General features: G+C 28.2%; 3 protein-coding genes across 3 annotated transcripts; 1 reads left to right on the top strand and 2 right to left on the bottom strand.

Moving 5' to 3' along the window:
• Positions 1–2,760: 2,760 nt before the first annotated feature.
• Positions 2,761–10,977, bottom strand: LOC132919355 (solute carrier family 12 member 3). The gene is made up of 19 exons (XM_060980916.1): positions 10,467–10,977; positions 9,385–9,660; positions 9,171–9,324; positions 8,753–9,102; positions 8,543–8,657; positions 8,319–8,455; positions 7,839–7,985; positions 7,522–7,762; positions 7,341–7,462; positions 7,117–7,252; positions 6,846–7,057; positions 6,526–6,767; positions 6,270–6,445; positions 5,778–5,910; positions 5,568–5,677; positions 5,388–5,502; positions 5,175–5,320; positions 5,010–5,121; positions 2,761–4,205 (listed from the first exon to the last, which is right to left on the bottom strand). The coding sequence occupies exons 2-19, from the start codon at positions 9,652–9,654 to the stop codon at positions 4,070–4,072; spliced, it is 3,054 nt and encodes a 1,017-aa protein (XP_060836899.1). The 5' UTR covers positions 9,655–9,660; positions 10,467–10,977; the 3' UTR covers positions 2,761–4,069.
• Positions 10,978–11,150: 173 nt separating this feature from the next.
• Positions 11,151–14,744, top strand: LOC132919358 (immediate early response 3-interacting protein 1). Its single transcript, XM_060980919.1, has 3 exons — positions 11,151–11,372; positions 11,467–11,562; positions 14,499–14,744. The coding sequence occupies exons 1-3, from the start codon at positions 11,282–11,284 to the stop codon at positions 14,552–14,554; spliced, it is 243 nt and encodes an 80-aa protein (XP_060836902.1). The 5' UTR covers positions 11,151–11,281; the 3' UTR covers positions 14,555–14,744.
• A 1,836-nt stretch (positions 14,745–16,580) lies between these two features.
• LOC132919356 (loricrin-like) lies at positions 16,581–19,084 on the bottom strand. The gene is made up of 2 exons (XM_060980917.1): positions 18,925–19,084; positions 16,581–17,911 (listed from the first exon to the last, which is right to left on the bottom strand). Exons 1-2 carry the CDS (start codon positions 18,940–18,942, stop codon positions 17,183–17,185), a joined length of 747 nt encoding a protein of 248 aa, XP_060836900.1. The 5' UTR covers positions 18,943–19,084; the 3' UTR covers positions 16,581–17,182.
• Between the last annotated feature and the right edge of the window lie 1,822 nt (positions 19,085–20,906).

Genomic DNA, 20,906 nt, shown 5'->3' with positions numbered 1-20,906 from the left:
CAAATAATTCCATAATATTATAGTGTATATTTTAAACAATACAAATTACTATTAAAATAAAAAGTATATAGTTTAAAACTCAATGCAATTGTAGTTGTAAAACGGTATTAGGTAGGTATCACTGAAATCTAAAATTGTGTCTAAAATCCCAATTAATTGCTTAGTCTATACTCTATAATCTATATGTCTGACTATTAAGAAAACAATCTTATACAATCTTACAACGCCATGACCATTGAGTGAAGCTTTTATTTAAAAACTTATCAAAATAGTTGAGAATTTAGTATTGGTTTATAGGTGAACTCGTCAAGTCGAAAATAAATGGAAACGTTTCAAAGAAAAAAAATTATAATTATTTTTGTGGTCATGAATAAAATACAAATTCTTAAAATAGACAGAGTTGGTTCAAAAATTGTTTTTAATGACTATAAATGTAAACAAAAAAGCTATATATTATGTCATATTATGTAAAGGTATATTATAATAAAAAAAAAAAACAAATAAACAAATAATAATATAACGTTCAAATGGATTAACTTCGTTGTATAGAAATAGAAATAGCTATGAAAAATTCAAAATTAAGATACTCTCTATTAAGTAGACAGACGCCGGAAGTCCCTTACGGTAAGGAGTTAAATGTGGCATTACGAATTCGCTTAAACTCAGCTAGAACGATGTAAATTTGTAAATTGAAAAACGCGCGTATCATACGGAACCATACGACATAGGTGTGGTTATGAAAACAGGTCCAATGTAGCTTAAAACGCGCATTGTTGAACTCGTAAAAACTGCGGTTGTGCATCCTATTTAGTATTTTGGCGGCATACAAATTAGTTATAAATTGTGTATCCCACTCCCGTCACAATCCAACCAAGAAAAAGCGAATGTTGTATAAACGAAAAACGAACATCATTGCACGTGTCACAGATTATTATTATTTATAACCCACAATGTAGAGATTCTTCGTCTTTAATGTCGTAGAAATCTCTCCATCGTATAACAAATTTACTATAACTGTTATAGTATTATCATAGTACAATATTATTTCAATTTATAATGCGCCACAACTCGTAGCGACATAGCCCGTGTCCAAATATTATGTACACACGTCATGATATCATCTTAAACGTATTTAGGTATCAAGAGGATTTAAACAGTTTACCCGAGTAAAACGAATAACTACGACATATCATAACATAATAACATGTACCTATATATTATATGCTTTTACACACATGTATACCAAAGTTAAACCATATAGCCATATAGGCTATTCCCATGACGTCTCGTCTGCGTATAAGTTAAAAAAAAATATTCGTGTATCATATCTATGCGGAGAGAAAAAACCATGACAATGCCACACAGCGGTTGGATGGCAGAAACGTAATAATAATAGATAGTATAGGCATGTTATAGGTTTATATGAAAAGAAAATCGCCACGAGGCAAATCGTCGAATAATACCGTAGTTGGGCCCAGTACTACATTATATGATAATATCACAATAGTAGACTAATTCGCCGAGACGTGATGTTATTACGATATAGGACGCACAAAGTATTTTTTACCAATTATTATTACAGCAACAAAACCGTTACGGTTTCGCGATATGTTGTGCGTGTATGTGTGTATCAAAATACCATCCATTAAGAATCCTTGCATTAGAAAATTAATAAAATGTATTGTATATTCATATACCAATATTATACATTGTTGTATTACTTAGGAAATTTATTAATCCGGTAGAAATTGAAAAATAGAATCATAGGTATCATAGGTAGTGATAAAATTATGACAAGTAACACTTTAACTATAATATTTGTTTTAAAATAATATGTAGAATAAGGCGATTGAAAAACCATTAAAAATAAACAATATTTAAACAATTAATAGCCTTTTTTTTAAATAAAAACTAACATGCTTAAAAATTGTATTTTTTTTTTTGTTTGATAGATGCAATAATTTTAAATCGCATAAAAGTTTCCCATCAACAAATAATTTTAAATTATGTAATAATTCTCAGTAATAAACTAGTAACAAAAAAAAAATAATTAAAAAACAAGCTTAATTTGTTTTCATTAAATATAGTAATTACTATTTACTACTATGTTTGAGTTTGAAAATTAATAAGTATTATTTATTATTACAATATTATGTAAGTGTATTTTTCTAAATTTTAAATTATTATTTTATTATAAAAATAATTAAATAATAAATTAAAATAAATAAAAAGCAATTTAATATTTTAGTTATTTTTATGTGGAAACTTAAATTTATTTAAAACAAATATTATAAAAAAGTGTGCAATAGGTGTTTTAGGCAATAGCAAACTGGCTGAAAAGTGGAACATATATTATTATACATAATTTCGGATATAAAAATTTAAAATTAAATCATTAAATTAATAAATACCTAATAAACTAAATATAAATATTTATTTGTAAACACAATATAATATTATATATATATATATATATATATTGAGAAAAAAATATTCCAATATATTTCTAAAATAAGTCTTTTTTATTGCTAGATTATCACTTAGATAATAACTATGTATAGTTTACTTATACTATGTTTTATAAAAAATATATTTCTACTAAAATATATAAATTTTATTAGCACAATAAATTATGTTCTCAAGTATATTTAAATGATTTTTTGAGCACATATTGAGCATAATGTTGGTAAAGGCCACAATGAAATAACCAAAAAATTATATAAACTGAATTCATTCGTGGATTAATCACAGACATATCAATTCTAATAATATTAATAAGTTTTATTATACATATTATAATATGTTTTAAACTACACTGTAAATTTTATACAGATTCATAAAATGTGTAATGCTAGTAAGTTGACAAAGTAGGTAAAATTTTGTTTCCATAGTATGACTAGAATACATCCAATGTCTAAACAATTTTAAAACTCAGTAATACAGTAATAACTGACAGTAAAATATTTTTTCATTCAAATAATAAAGGTATAACCACATTACTGTGGCCTTGGAAATGTTCAAAAAATAAATAATAATACAAAATTATGGCCAATTAATCATTATATTAGACGTTGATTAGTTTTAATATTAAACTTTATTTACAGTAGTTCATCAGAGATTTTATGGCGAGCAAATTTTATAAATGTTTAAATATAATGCATATACAGATAAAAATTAAACACGTTTTGTTATGTTGTATATTTATGTCTTTAAGAAAAATAATAATAAAGTAATAATAACAAAAAAAATGCATAGTAAATATATTTGGTCCTGGATATTTCAATTCTTAAATAATGATTTTTATGTCAGTAAATATCAACTATAATTAATTTATAAAAATATAAGATCTTAACACACAAAAATTATAAATTCAGATCTGATTATAAAAAAGTTATCATTTTTTTAATTGTTTATAGAACAAATTTCCACAGAAAAACATAATTTAGGAGAAATTATCAAAACCAAAGATAAATTTAAATTTCAATAGACAGATGTTTCATTTAAAATTAAAATTAAATAATTGATATGTTGACTAAAATCAGTGTTATTAAATTACAAAAATATAAATTATATATCAGAAAACCAAAAATGAATACTATGCATCAATTACTTAAAATGATTCAAGTACGTCAAGTATATTAAGTATAATAAATTAAAATTTTTATGCATACATACATACATACATATATATATTATGTATATACATATGTATGTATATATGTATAACATTTCAATGAGATTCTTAAAAAAATAAAAATTAATTGTGCAAAATGTGTTTAATTTATAGCAAGTACCTGTGTTTTTGATTTAATTAATTACAATTTTATAAAATTATATAACACAAAATAAATTAATGAAATATAAAAATTGTATACAAAGAAGACCTTATAGATTTAAAAATATAAGAAATTAGTAAAAAAAAAAAACTTATTTTCTGATAAAAATATAATAAAACGTGATAGTGGCAATAAGTCATATTAAATTGTTGTTTTTCAATTTACTTAAATATTATTATTTAACATCACTTTACCGGTATTTAAAAGAGGAACAGTACTTGAGCGTAAGATGCTTAGGAATAAAATGTAAGTACAGAGTTTTGGTTGCCCCGCACTAAAAGAAATGGAGGCATACCTTGTGTTAATGTCTCTAACCAGGACATATACAAAGATGCTGGTACTACATTTTTTCTGGGCATTGGTAAAGTCCTATAAACAAATATAATCAATAATTATATAATATAGTATGATCTTATAGTTTTAGTATGTGTGTTGTTTATTAATATAAAAAAATAAATATAAATGTTAGTTTAAGTATTGAATTGGTTATTTTATGAAACATTGAAAAATTATAGGTAATTATTATAAAATTAATATTTAAATTATACCAAGAGATACAAGTATGCACAAACCAAAATTAGTTGTTTTCTACCACACTACTATCCATAATAATTTATTGACAAATGAGGATGAACAATAGAGCAGAGTGGGTTAAAAATAATAATAGAAAATAAATATTATGTGTTGTTAACAAATAAAATGATTATCACATTCAATAATTTGTGTACAAAATTTGGAATAACAAGTAAAAGAAAACACAGATTCATTAAATGCAAAATATAAATGTTACAAATTACTTGGAATTTATCATGGTTGTTTTTAAAAATACAAGATATATAAAACAAATATGAAAAAAATGTAGCATTTATTGGAAAAATAATGTACTGCTGTATAATACAGAATATCAAACATGCATTTATATTTGGTATTTGTATTTTTATTGTATATTTTAACTCATATCAAATTGTTATAAGTAATATGGAATTTATAAACTACCCATTTATGTCATATAACAAAATTATTCAATTCTTTAACTATAATTTATAATAAACAATGCGATGCCTTTATATATTTCTAATATCAAAATATATAAAAATACATTGCATCAGTAAACAAGACCAATACATTTTGGCCATCGCTATTACTAAATTATTCCAATGTTAGACTACTTACATTACAATTAAATTGGCTTCCTGTGAATTTTCTAAAAGTAGCTCTCTTAACCGAAGATGGCGGTTTGTTTTTTCTTTCATTGCTGTTAACTCTGACTCTTTTATACCATCATCTAGAAAAGTCAACTTATAAAACATAATCTAATTGATTTTTTTAATTACATACTTTCACTGTTTGGTCCTTTAGGTTTATAACTTTTAATCAATGCATCATAAAAAGCTAATGTTTCTTCATGTGGTTTCCTCATAAGATCTGTTATTACTAACAAGTCTGAATAATCAATACGAAATTTGGCTAACAAACTAGCAATACTGCAAGAGACCATACATTAAAATAACACATAATAATAAATTATTGAATAATTAAAAATTGTTTTACCTTCTTTGTTCAAATTCCAATTGATCTTTTTTATTAGCAATTGTAAATACTCTCAATTTACAAGATGACCAATTACCTCTTGTGCTTAAGATATATGGTAAAAGTAATGTAAGGCCTTAATTAAATAAATTAAATTATTAATTAACAATATTATAAAATATAACAAGCACAGTAATTTACCTCCATCATCGTATAACCACCAAACATCAATTGAACCTTTCTTTTGTTTACGTTGAAACCGGGTGATCTCATTCATAGTGTCTTTGGGTAAATCATAACCATCAGTTCCTCTATAATAAAACATATATACATTTTATATAAATTTGTTTAAAATTATTTAATACTTATTACTTGAATTGAATTTTAATTTTATTATTCCTAAGAACTTACTTGACAATATTGACTTTTTGATTTTTATTTAATTTTGGTTGATCAACTTTATCATCAGTAGACTGTTTATTAAATGAGGTAGATGTTTCTTTGTTTAATAATTCATTTTCTTCATCACTGTCATTTTTATCAGCTGTAAAAGATAATGAACTAGGTATAAACTATAAATATTAGATTAAGTTTAAGAGAAAATATGTACATGAATTACAAAATATTAAAAACCTAATAAATCAATTAATCACGATTTCATGAAAATCATATAAAAATTAATTTTCATACTAACTAAATTTATATTAAAAACCCCCTCCAAGCATTTAATAACTAATACATTAATTATTTTTTTTAAATGCAAAACATTAAAAAATCAATACTTGACAAAATCGAATTTTTCAATATTCTCTAAAATAAAGCCAAGGTTAATCAAAATACAAATCAATAAAAAGCAAAAATAGTTACTGCAGTGCATTCTTAAAAACAAAACTTGATACTTACTAACAGTAGACATTGACTGTGATCTACTATGTAAAAATGGTTCTTCTGATAGATATGACGCTTTACGGTTTACCATCATATCAAGCTGCATTTCATCAATGAGAATTGAATTTGAAAAATTTAGACCAGATTTTACACGCAATATACATACAGCCATATGAATATCTAAAGCTTTACTAAAATATTACAAAGTAATTGATGATTAATTATAAATTAACTAAAAATAACAGTTTATATTAATTTTCCTAGTACATACTGTAACACATTGAAGTACATATTTAAATCTTGAGAACTACACTTGAACCAATTGCTCTTATAACCTAACATAACAATATTTGGTTTCAATTTGCCTAATCCAACTGTTTGCATTAAACTTTTTGCACCATCATCAAAATTAGTACCATCTATTTGTACATAAAATCCTTTAATTTTGTGGTAACATAACCAATTTATGGCACGTTTTGAATAAACTTCAAGTAACTTTTGTGAGGATGGAGCCTAACAATTTTAAATAATAAAAAAAGTTTGTTTAAAACGTAATTAGTTTCAATATTTTAACTTAATAAATAAACATACTTTGATAATATTTCCGCATACAAGTAATGACAAATTTTTTGTAATGAGATGTGCAAAATCAATTAAGGATGGTCTAGCAGATGCCATTCCAGTAAGTACAAGTAGTTGAGGTCTAAAGTTTTTGACATGATCTTCCACCCTGATAAGATTGTGAACAGCCATTAGGGCTTGCTTGTAAGTTTGAGCTTGAGTACTTGTACCCCAATTGACATCTAAAATAATGAATTTCTAAGTATTTGAATACTTTTTATTTCTAAATCAATAAAATTACCTGGTTTTTGATATGATACTATTAAGTACAAGGCTAATATAGCTGCTAACGTCACCAGTGCTGTTCCCCAGCTAATGACAAACATCAATACTACACATAACATTGAACCTCCTAAACTTAACCACATATTATACAACTAAAATGAAAATAAAAATGTTTAAATTAAAATAATTCGTTAATTTCATTAAATTATAATGAAAAATTAATAATTATAATTACTTTACCTTAAAAGTAGGACGCCATCCAATTGGTTTAACTAATGATGCATGAAATGTACTGAAATTGATCAATGCATAAACACTGAGAAATATATTTGATATTGATGGTAATATTGCATTCAAGTCACCTATAAGTACCAAATGCATTATTATCAATGGAATATACAAATTATATAATGTATAGTACCAGGAAGGATAAACAGCAAAACAATTATTGTAGTCAAAATATCAGCTCTTATTGGCTCTCCTGATTTATTACTAAATCCAAACCATGTAAGATTATTGTAAAGTCTATCATTGCATAACATTTGAAATACTTTTGGAGCGGCTAAAAATGAAGAAAATGAGGCTGTTAATGTTGAGGCCAAGATACATGCGTATACTAATGGGCTAAAAAATGCTATAAGTCCAATAGTCCGATTGACTGCCTAAAAATTGTTATCAAAATAAAATAAACAATACATTTAAAAAATATTTTACTTTTAAATAGACTTATAAACTTACATAGTGTTTATAATCATCAAAATTAGACTTATAATGTGGATCTTGGTCTATAAATGTAGAACCAACCAAAATTGCTATACTAATATAGACGGAAGAGGAAATAAAAATAGATGTTAAAGACCCTCTTGGTATTGCTCTTAATGAATCCTAGATAACAAATAAAAAAACATAAAATTAATAATAAAAAAAATGTATTTCTGCTATAATGCTCTAATTTACTTTGTCTCAAAAATGATTACTAATGGTTTATAATATACTAAGACTTATTATACAAAATTTCAAAAAACTTATTTATTCAAGTATAGATATAATTATAAAAAGATTGAGTAGTTTAAAATAGTTTCTATACTTAAAATAGTTCAGTTGATGTTGACAGAGAATAGATTAAGACATGAAAGTATTCAGTTATTTTATACTTAAATAAAAAATGGTTTTATACATAATAGTTTATCAAAAAAATTAAAAAACAATTAAAATTACCTTTAATTCGCCTGATTTATTTGTTCCCGCTAAAAATCCAGATACTGCAGGAAAAAATATACTAAAACCATACCAAAAACTTTTACACCAATCTTCAAAAGTTTCATTCTTAAATATATTATTATTAATTGCATCCCCTAAAAAAAAAAAAGTATTAAATATAAATTATTGGTCATGTGGTATTAACACTATACTAAGTTTTTACTATTATTAATTTTTCTTACAGCTAAAACCAATGAAACCTTCATTTCTTTCGGTTTTACTCTTTGGTCCATAAATAGCTCCTACAAATACATCTAAAATGGCTACAATCATAAGTACTAAAACGGCTGCATGTACCTAATTTTTTTTAAAAACAACAAAAAAATGGTAAATTAATAATACATAATACAATATTTTACATAAGTAACAATGTTACATTGTATTTTACTAACCTGAATTCGTGACCGAATGCCACCTAATGTTGCACATAGCAATGCAGCTGTTAAACAGATTCCAAGAAGTCTCATATCTTGTACTTCACCGTCCAATATAGATAAATTAAACGAGTTCATTAGAATCTGCACCATTTCACAAAATCCTACCGTATGCATTGCACATGCAGCAGACAATGCTATAGAATAGATTACACCAATGCAAGCACCAAATTCTGGACCAAGAGAACGAGATATCATAAAGTAAGTACCACCTTCTTTCAATACACCGTTTGTACTAATTGCTGACATAGATAAGGCTGTTATAGTTGTAATAGCACCACCAAACAATATTATAACAATTCCTGAAACTGATTGTTTTTGTTTAATTTTTAAAATTTTCATTGCAGTCAATAAAAAAAAAATAAAGTTATATTACATAAACCAGTAGTACAAACAACCCATGCTACTCTTAAAAATAACATGAGACCCCATATTTGTACCAGGTTACGGATAAGAACTCCTTTAATCCACCCTTGTTCATGTTTCTTCTTTGTTGGTCTACTAGGTTCATTTTCTTGAGCTTCCATATTCTAAAACAACAAAATGTATTATAAAATGATAAGTAATTTTGATGAAGAAAATAAACATACTTTTTCAGCCAAATCACAATTATGTAGTTCATCCAAAGTAGGTCTGCACGCAACGTGTACTGACATAATATTTCTGTAGTTATCTAATCTTGGTAATGCTTCACGAGTCAGTTGCCGAAAACTTTTATATTTGTTATCATCCGATGAAGCACTGTCCAATCGCATCCTTTGAGGGGTTGTTTCAGAATCCACCAATTTTACTTGAAACCTAGTGCGTTTCGTATCTGAAACGACACTTTTCAACTCAACTTCATTTGATTCAGAATCCATTTTTATCTAAAAAAAAAAATTATAAATGTTAATATATTAAACAATAATTAACTCATATAGGTAAATGCTTCGATAAATGCATAATTAAATATATCAAGTAGATACCAATTACATTTTTCAATAGTCAATTGCCTATTTATTTGCCTCAGACTTAAACTAAATGAGTAAGAAATGACATAAAATATAATTAATATCATATTACCTACCAACTGATTATTTATTTTTCAAATTATATTTATTCATCATTGGCAAAATATTTAAAATCTTTACTACTTATTTGCAATATACAATAAATAATTTATTTATTCTTGACATATTAGTAAATTTAAAATGCATACAAAAGAAATAATTCAATTGAAATAATACTAAATCAATTGATTGCAGTCGTTAATAAAAATAGGTCATCACCTATTAAATTCTCAACAGGCTAAATTAATCAAGTCAATATATCATGCACATAACTTAATTATTCTTAGACGTATAATAAAACAAAAATTCAATGAAATGCAGTCAATTAAAAACTAATAAAACACTAATAGACACACTGACAGCAAGATTAAACTTTGCAATGGAACATCTAAATTTTATATTGAAAACAGCAGCCCGACAATCGATAAGAATAGAGTAAAACATTTTTTTATGAGTCACAATACTAAACAATGGAATGTACCTCAACACATTATATATCACCACATAAACGCTGTAAAGTGGATATGATGTCAGGCTTTGGAAACTGGTAGAACACGGACGTGCAACTAATTCGAATGTAAAAGCTGTCATCCATCACTGGCGAAAAACAAACAACAATTTACCTGATTGAGGAGCGTAGCAGTTAGACGACCACAAGGAACAATTTCTTCTGGCAAAATTCCGTCGTAAAATCTCGCGGTGTTGGACGATGAAGTGAGCTCAACAACGTCGCAACATCGCCTCACTCTATGTGGTGCACGTGCGGCGGTGACGATTAGATCGGTCGGATAATTCGGAGCAGCGGGCGCGCACACGCTTGCACTACGTACACGAGCGGCATGCCGGGCACATTATTCTGTAGTTCTCGAGCGAAAAATAAAATAAAAATACGAAACCGTCGACACAGCGACGGACACGACTTGCACTTCACACCCGACCGGCGTTCAGACGACGGGGCCGACAAAAAGAGCAATGACGAAACGATATGATTAAAAAGTACTTAACGTTATAAATGTATTTCCCTCGTCATTATTACCTGTAGGTACTAGGTATGCGTAAAAGTGTACCTAATGTTTTTTACTCGAAAAACGAAAATCCCGACCCCGACGTCCGTCACTTCATAGTCGTAGACAGTAATTTCGTCGTTATCATGTCTCGGTCTGCAAACGCTATGCCTGGTATGTAGGTTAGAACGCGATACCGATAAGCGGTCGTACGAGCATGGAAGAAATTTGCCCGCCATTTATTTCAAAATATGTTCCGTCGTCGTCGATTACACCGATAACAGAACATCGGACACGTAGGGTGATAACGCTCGCGATTTCAATGGTTTAATCAGACTCCGACAACGGGATTCGGGATTTCGAATTGTTTTTCCGGTAATTTCTGCGTCGGTATAACATTTTCCGGCTGTCCCGTCCGGTGACGTGCTGCAGATATGGGGTTTTCGTTGTGGACCCTGCTTGAGGCCTCGCTGTTGTGTCTGAACGCCATATGCATCCTGAACGAAGAAAGAGTTCTGGCCAAGTGTAAGTAGTACCTATTCGCCAGATCGGCGACCCGTTGTTGATCCATATTATTATGTCTTATTAATTATTTACACGACGGGTTTTTTTTTTTTAGACGGCTGGTCCACGGTGAACCGAGAGTTTGAGGACATGCCAACCACAAAAACACAGATCCTGTCACTCATGAAGTCTATCCGTACAGTCGTTAAATGTAAGTACCTACCACCGATAGCCTCACTTAGTAAATATCTATAGTTTTAAATTAAATCGGGGTGAATAATACACATTGAAAACTCCATTACGTTATGAAATATATTATTACCATTAATTGGATGTACATATTTTATAAATATTATTATGTAATAAAATATTCAATATAATACCTACTTTATAACTTTTAGTATTGTTGAACTATTTAAAATATTAACTAGGTACTGAAAAATTTACTTTTGTATTGTTTTTACAAAATTAATGGATTCTCATCAATGAGCTTACTCATCAAGTACCTATTACCTACTATAAAATTTAGAATAAGTGGTTCAGTGTAATTTACTTAATTTAAAACAACTTGGTAGCATTTTATTATTATTATTATATTTTTTCGTAGTTGTATACCACCTCTAAAATTGAAAAATAAGGTGTTATTTATTTTATTTAAACAACTTGGTATTTTTTTAAATGTATTTTATAGGTGATTTTTTATTTTTTAAACTAAATTATTTATTACCATATGAATATTATTTATAATAATTAACTTTATAAAGCTTTTATTCTGTATACAATTATCTTTGTACTTCTTTAATTTTTTATTGTATATTTATTCATTTTATATTGATCTCCTCTTATACTAGTCATATTCTGATAAAGTGATAACTATCTATTTATATTACTTCTATATAATAAAGATGCAAAATAAAATTGTTATTTAAATTAATTTATATAACAATATTTTATTGTCAGCTTACCATTCATTTTAATTTATTTATTTATTTATTCTGAATACATTTTAAAATTATTTTTAACAAAATTTAAATACTTGTATTTAAATTATACAAAGAAATGAGTGTTATCAATTTCTCATAAAAATAAATAGTAACATATTAAATATAAAAAAAATCAGATAAAAATTTGGAAAAAAATTGACTATAAAAAAACATATTTTAACTGTTTTGGGCCAATGTGTTATTATCTCTAAAAATCTTCAGAGAATTGATTGTAAATTTTTTGTATTAGGTATGATTTAGGTATATAGATTTGTAAAAATTAAAAAAAATACTTATATTAATTGTTTTCTAATATTTTGTGATTATTTGTAAAATACATTATTTTAAAAGTATTTTTAAAGGACAGAGCATCCTACTATTGTATAAGAAAATTAAATTAATTTTTTTATTTTATTGAAATATATCTACAATCTATACATATTTTGTACAATGAGTAGGTTTGATAAGTGACAAATAAAAGTAGTTAACATGAATTGTGAGATTAGGGACAATACCCAGTAGTAAGGGTAACACCCTATTAAATTATTTTTTTTAAATTTAAATTTTATAGACAGAATAATTTATATTTTTGGACTTTTTGTTTGGGATTCATAATTATTAATAGTAAAGTAATAAAAAAAAACTCCCAAGATTATTCTGTTTGTTAAGTTCACCCTAAACCTTAAAAATAATTTTCTTTGATCGGTAATATTGATCAGTGATTGTATATTTATAACTAAATTTATTGTTACATACAAAATAAAAACATGTATAATGTATTAATGCTTAAATTTAGACTAGTTGAGACCTACACTACACATCAGATTGTATTAAGGCGTTAAATATAGGCACACAGGTTGTCCATAGTCATTATCTTTATTCATGAGTTATGACTGTATATGATTAGGTAGTAATTAACCAGTATGCAGCGAATCTAATACTGAGTGCATAATATATAATATTATTATTATTATTATTATTGTAAACAAATATTATACATGTGTAACACCGATTCGAAAAACCCCGAGATGTAAAGCACTACTTATTTTAAATCGAAATTTGTCACTCTTAGGTACCTCCTCTAACAAACACGGTTGTAGTAAAATATTCTATTATTAATTTAAAAATAAAATATTAGTGTCTTATAAAACGTTTGACCATGATGTACCTATAAAAAAACAACAATTATTTTTTTTTGATTTTCAAATACTTTTACAATTATTAGAAAATTAGTAACACAATAATTATTAATTTGTCTTTAAAAACTTGGTATTTACATTTTCCTCCTTTAGATCCCCTCCCCCCATTCCATATTCCATTTAATATATATCATCCAGTATTTAAACTGCATTATAATTAAATAATACCTGTTCAATATTATCCTATAATTAGTATAATTATTTTAATAAATGTTATATTAGTTGTTTCTTTTTGAGTTTGTTGACCTGATTATTATACTGGACCGAGTTATGTTACTGTAGATTACAATCCGTATTAGATGCCGAGGATATATGGTTCACTATCAAAATGTATTATACTATATAACAGTTTTTAATTAATATGATACTTTTCTCTGCTAACGTAATTGCCTTCGTTATAAGTATAGTACAGTAAATATATTCGTTGATATACGGTATACGTACGATTTTATATAATGTAGCCCCGTATTGTAAGCCTTTATTTCATAATAAAATATTAAAAAACAAAAATCCATATCATATTATTATAGCCATCATAATGTAACATTGTAATTTGACGAAAAATGTTTTTCAAATTAGGTCATCGCAAAATTAAGTTTTATGTGAATTAACTTATATGCGTTGGACTATGTATATTATATATTGTTGTACATTATTGCCTATAGGTAGAGTACAATTCTGTGAATGTATTATACTCCTTAGGTCATAGATGCGTTGTAGTCTTGTAGACGTAACTACATGTTATATAATGCAAATGGTTAATATTTCCGTGACTATTTCCACAGTTTTAATTTTAAAAACAAATTACTTTCATTTCGTCGTACGCGTAGTTTCTTGCAAGTATACAAGTTTGTTGAAACATTATACCTATATGTTTACCCTTGTTAGACATTATTGAAGAAATAGCCTTATCTATTTAATAAACTTAAAATATATATATGTATATAATTACAATTTTGTTTCAGATCCTCTCATAATTTTCAATCTGCTGATCATACTTGTCAAGAGTCTTACAGGATAATAAAAATTCAATTCGTTTACAATGAAATTATGTTGTTTATATTTCGTGTAACTTGTTATTTGTAAGGTTAAAATTCTAAATACTACACTTATTTATTATTTTATATTTGTACCTATGTGAATGTTGTACAATGTGTGTATCAAAGCATATACCATCTTTTCATAAATAAATTACTTTGTTAAAAAAAAAAGGATTCGTCTCATTTGTTTTCCAATTTGATACCGTGAACACCTTACTGCGTACTTCCCACCACATACTCGCGTGTGTTTAAGCCGAGTCCTATACCTAATTTATTGTCGTTGGGCCGGATCGGAACAAAAAAAAAACAAATCTATAAATAAATAGGTAAATAGTGTCCGTCGCGAAACTATGCACGCGCGAGTTTTATTTCGCAACATACATTACTTAGCCGTGGTAATATATATATATACAGGAGGCACCTATAACTATCTACATAGGTATATATATAAATATATCAGCTATAATCGTAATTATTATGCACGTGTTCGCGTTGAACAGATTGGTTATTAACGATTAGAAACGCTGCTAAAACCACTCCGGTGCGTGGTGTGGCAACAATTCGCATTGCTCGTGTACTCATACGCGCGGTAACGGCTATATGAAGGTATTGGTGTACTGTGCCTAAGTCTGCACCTATCTACCTGTACGTCATGTTGTTATATGGTTACTGCTGCTATACATTATATTGTGTACAGCCGCCTAATTTAATTTGCAATTTAAAAATCCGCCTTCAACGTGTATATTATATGATATAGTTGTGACAACTAACTATACAAAAAGTACGCTTTATGGCTACAGATAATTTATATGTATAGCAAGAATGTGTGTATATCAGCTACCGAATACCACGTGATTATGATTACCTTTTATTATATTCACGATAAAAACGTCGTCTGAATTTCTCAATTTTTCGTCCTGTTTTTGGCCGAGTCCCCAGGAAACCTTGGCCACACGTTTGTAAACAGCAAAGCGGTAAGAATAATTGAATCTACACTTTCGTGGTACTATGAACATTTACCAACCGGCAATACATAGCTATTGCTTATCCTACGTAGATACGTAGTGATGGAGATAGGGACACATTGACGGGTCTTTATTGTTGTGTAACATATTTTATAATATTGTAATCTAAAACCCAATTTAAGTGTGGACCGCGAAGTTTTTGCCGTTTTAAATTCTCGATAATATTTACTACTTATACATATTATAATAATTTTTCAATAATCGGTGCTGAGATTTTATTTTTAAAAAATTACCAACGTTTGCAATTCAATAATACCCAGGAATGTAATCTGTATAATGTGTGTGTACTATATGTGTATATGTTGTTTTAATGTACCTATACATTAAATTTATATCTGAGCCACGCACGTCGCACGAAAATGACCTCCGATTTTAAGTACAAACTTTTTTGATAAATTACAATTTTTACACATATTACCTCGACATTCGTGTAGAACGAGATACGGAATACTATTAATGTGAAAGAGCTATACTCTTTATGACTTTCATATTTTATTATACAGTATCGTTAAAATATCATGTAATAAAGCTAAAAAAACGTACAGCTGCTGTCGAAAGATGTGTGAAGAAAATATACGAAAGTGTAAGACAGTACCTATACTTCCAGAGTTTTTTTTACATACCTACACGTGTGTACATTCATCCTTGCATTATTACAGCAATGGATTACTAAATACCTAAATAGGTAACCAATATACGCGACAACATAATATTATAGGCTTATTATATACCTAACTTTTAAAATAATTCTTGACTCGATGTTTACGACTGCGCATCATTTGCCTAATCACGTGATCAATCATTGTATATGGGTGCAATAAATTAGACCTAATTACACCTAAATATAGGTACAAAACCCCATAACTCAGCTATAGCAAAACGATGATGTATAACTTTTACAAATTGCCTACAGAGCTCGTAATATACTGTATACGCGTAAATTATGAGAAATAATATAAAGAATAAATAAAAAAACATGATATTTTATAAAAAATAGATTTTTTTTATCTCTCTTATTTTGACCGTGTTGTTTTTATACATAAAAAAATGATTAAACAAATATTACATTTAGTCTAATATTCAATATTGTAATATTATGTCAAATGTAAATATGTGATATGGCTAAATTTTCGACTACACGCGTATAACAATAGATAAAAAAAAACATTATATAATATATATATAACAAAATATAAAAAAAATACATTTTAGAAAAAATACGAAAAAAATGTGCTCTTTCGCGTCGCTGCCCCCGTGTCGGCGTTTTTGTCGTGTCGATGATGATAATATATTTACATTTCGTTGTGCTCACATAACGATGCGTCGTATTGCTGTTATAATATTATGTATCGTACACTCGCGGTTTATTTTATATTTTATAATATAACATACACGAGTAGAGAAGATCGCAGAGATGGCGAGTGTATGATATGATAACAGTAAAAGCTGTACAGGTCGATCACGCGGCGGCGTCGGAAGAGCGGAGGAGTCTGTGTACGTTATGATGATATTTATGCGGGTTGCAGCGGTTTGAGGTGTTTTTCGTGCGAGATGGTATCGACGAATCGAGCGCACCGGCCGCTATTAGTAAGAGGACGATGGTGCTCCGTAGGACGAAGACGGCCTGGAGGGAGCTCCGTACGAGGACGACGGGCCGGAGGAGTATCCGCCACCGGAAGAGTATCCGCCACCGGAAGAGTAGCCACCACCGCCGGACGAGTAGCCGCCGGACTGTTGGAATTGAGCCACTTGGATGGCTGGTTTCACCTGTTCCAATTCAACGCCAACGACGCGGCTCGAGTACGATTGGGACGGGACTCCGTAGGACGATGATGGGGCGCCGTAGGACGAGGACGGTGCGCCGTAAGATGAGGACGGGGCTCCGTAGGACGATGAAGGTGCGCCGTAGGACGATGACGGGGCGCCGTAGGACGAGGAAGGATATCCGCCGGATGATCCGGAGTTTTGGGCTTCGTCTCTAAGCACGATCTGCTTGATCTGTTCGAGCAGCTGTCCGTCGACGTACTGTCCTTCGTATGTGGATGGTCCTGGGGCTACTGGCACGTAGCTGCCACCGGACGAGTATCCGCTGCCGCCGGATGAGTATCCACCACCGCCGGACGAGTATCCGCTGCCGCCGGACGAGTAACCGCTGCCGCCGGACGAGTATCCACTGCCGCCGGACGAGTATCCACCACCACCGCCGGAAGAGTAACCACCGAAACCGCCGGACGAATGACCTCCGAACGATGGTCGGCTGTAGCTGCTTGGTGGTTCAGCGGTGACGATGGCGATCGTGGCCACGACGAGACACTGCAATACCACAATAATCAGTGTGTGTTAATATCGTGTGTATGATATCGAATAAATAATAATATTATGTCATATAATATTATATTTTTTACGTTCGTCGGGTTAGGTTTGTTTGGAGACAAAATCATCAGATCTATGATAAATTGTAAATTATGCTAAATGTAATAATTTCATATTAAGTTCGTTTTGATTTTAAAGCGTATTTTTTTCACATTAATATTGTCTTTTCACGTCTTACATTTTTCTATTCTCTAATAACACTATATCATACAATTAAGATACTAAAACAACAATCTTTTAAATTTAAAAATATCTCATAATATTTTCTTAATAAAAATATATTTTTTTTTTTATTAAAATAATATACATTTATTTTTTGTGGCGAATAAGAAATAAATGCTCGCGTGTGTTTAGATCATCTAGGTGCTATATCACATCGCATCGTCGATCCTTATAGAAATCGCTTCAGTAATATTGTAAATCTCGTACTATATCACCAGCTGCCAGACTTCGACTGGAGAAGAAAAATATAATATACACGAATATTATGTGTTTATATACATTATACGTGAGTAATAATTTACGTTTTAAGCCGCGTGCACATACGAATGTGGAGTGTATATATACATATTGTAGAACGGTTTGAACATACAGTGAAAGCTCCAGATACAAAGACCGTCTCGTGGTGTACGAAATTTAACGCTGGACTATTATGATAATGTATATTTTATATTTTATAACATCGAGTTGTGCAGTGCATATAGTTTAATATTATACTTAGTATGAACGAATTTAACGTAGTAAATTAATAACAAAATTATTTGTTTTTATCCAAAATTTTTTCGTTTGAAGAGTTGCTGCACTTTAATTTTTTTTTCTGTTATTATTCACTAGTATTATAAATATTATAAACAAACAACATTATATTATAGGTCTCGTCGTCGACGGTAAAAATAAAATAATAATTATTATTAATACAATAACGAATAAAAATTAATTTAAAAGTAACTTACCAACAGAAGACCGTTCATTTTGAAAATTTAAAAAATTTACTTGTATTAAAAAAACAGAAGAGAATAATCACTAAATTCACTGACTAGTCACCGAACTTACACCGACTATTGGATGGCTGTATGTAATTGCTCAGCTATTTTATACAACCACCACCCACCTGCAGGACACGGCGCGCGCGCTTGGTAGGGATTGAAAATGAAAGGAACGAATATTAAAAACTTCTTTGCAGATTCCCAGACTAGTAATTACATTATATCCTAATATAAAGTGATTGTAACTGCTTAAATCATAAGAAAAATATATATACGTATAAAACTGCAGCAGTACGCAAGTTATAATCCCACGATAATTGTTCATTTAAAACGCACTACGTTATATAAGTATATTCCTATAACCTATATAAGTATGAGAAAATTAATAGAATTAATTTCGTAAAATAACTAAGATTTGTGTGACTAAAATTGTTTTATTTTAAAATTCTAAACAATAAGGAACATGTGGTATATATACCTATATTGAACGTGTTATAGTATAAACTATTTTTTCGTCTATTTGAAACATTTTAATTCAACACATAGTTTTTTCTAATTGTTGCAATTCTTTGAAAATGAATGATTGATGAAAATTAAATTTGAGTAAAAAGTATTTTTCCACTGAAAACAGAAAATATTTTTACGTAATATAATATAATATATATTCCAATATAGTCTATGTCGCATAGTTAGACTTGGTATAACATTTGGAAATATTGAACTAAATAAAACAACTCAATAGAGATCTTATAATTTAATTTCAAATCGATTATTTCTAAATTCGAATAATCCCTATGTATCACCCAGCTAACAACGCAATAAATATAAATATAAGACATAGACACACTACGAAAAATAATTCTAATAATATGTTACGCTTGTAATATACCGAAATAGATAATTGATTAAGAAAGTGTAGTCATTACATATATCATGCAATATTCATCTAATGCGATCAAACATCATTAATTCACTTTAAAAATATTAAATTAAATGGAAATATTCTATTCTAAATTCATTATTTAATATATAGTATATAATAATTTATATCGTCAATTCAAAGCACTTTCTTTATTTTAAGTATTATTATTTAATATTTATAGATACATATGGTAAAAAATATAAATATTATAATTATACATAATTCACCGAACAATAGGCGTTAAGATAATAGGCATTAAGCACACATTTATATATTTGTACATCTCCCTTAATTATAATTTTTTATTTTCCTTTAATATATAAAGGATATAATATATATATACACATAGTTTATCTGATCTAAACAATCTTAATTATGCAAATAATATTTTTAATTAATATTAGGTAATGCATTATATGTATTATTAAAACAGGTGGCTTTTTATATTATAAATGTACCTATTCATTACTGAGCATTTTAATATATTTTTTTTTATATTGTATTATAATATATAAATAAAATATGAAAATTAGGCAAAAAATGATTTTGCAACTCGTTCTATAGATCATAGTACTCCTTTATAGGTACACACATTTCGTAAGAAAATGTATAACTATTGTATATCTGCTGGAGTTAAAATAGATTTGTAATCCATCTATATAACAAAGCATAGATTTTTTCAAACCATAAATCAAAACTAGTAGGTACCTATCTACTAACACAAAAACAATTAAGTTATAATAAATAATCACTGTACTTTAGTATAGGCACCTATAATATATAAATTATAAATATAAATAGTACTAATCTTAATTTGTATAATATTCAATTGAAATTATATGTAAAATAATGAATCCAAATCATATCATGATAACAATATTATTTGTGTTATAGTAACGTAACCTCACGTAGTTGCGTTATACTATATTCCTTTAAAACTTTAATTATTTGTCATTTAAAATATTATATTATATAATATGGCTTGTATAATATGGCTTAATATGCCTATTTCTCAATAAAATAATTC

This window comes from Rhopalosiphum padi, chromosome 2 (genome assembly GCF_020882245.1).
Source record: "Rhopalosiphum padi isolate XX-2018 chromosome 2, ASM2088224v1, whole genome shotgun sequence".
Lineage (NCBI taxonomy): Eukaryota > Metazoa > Arthropoda > Insecta > Hemiptera > Aphididae > Rhopalosiphum > Rhopalosiphum padi.
This window is presented reverse-complemented; position numbering and strand designations above follow the sequence as displayed.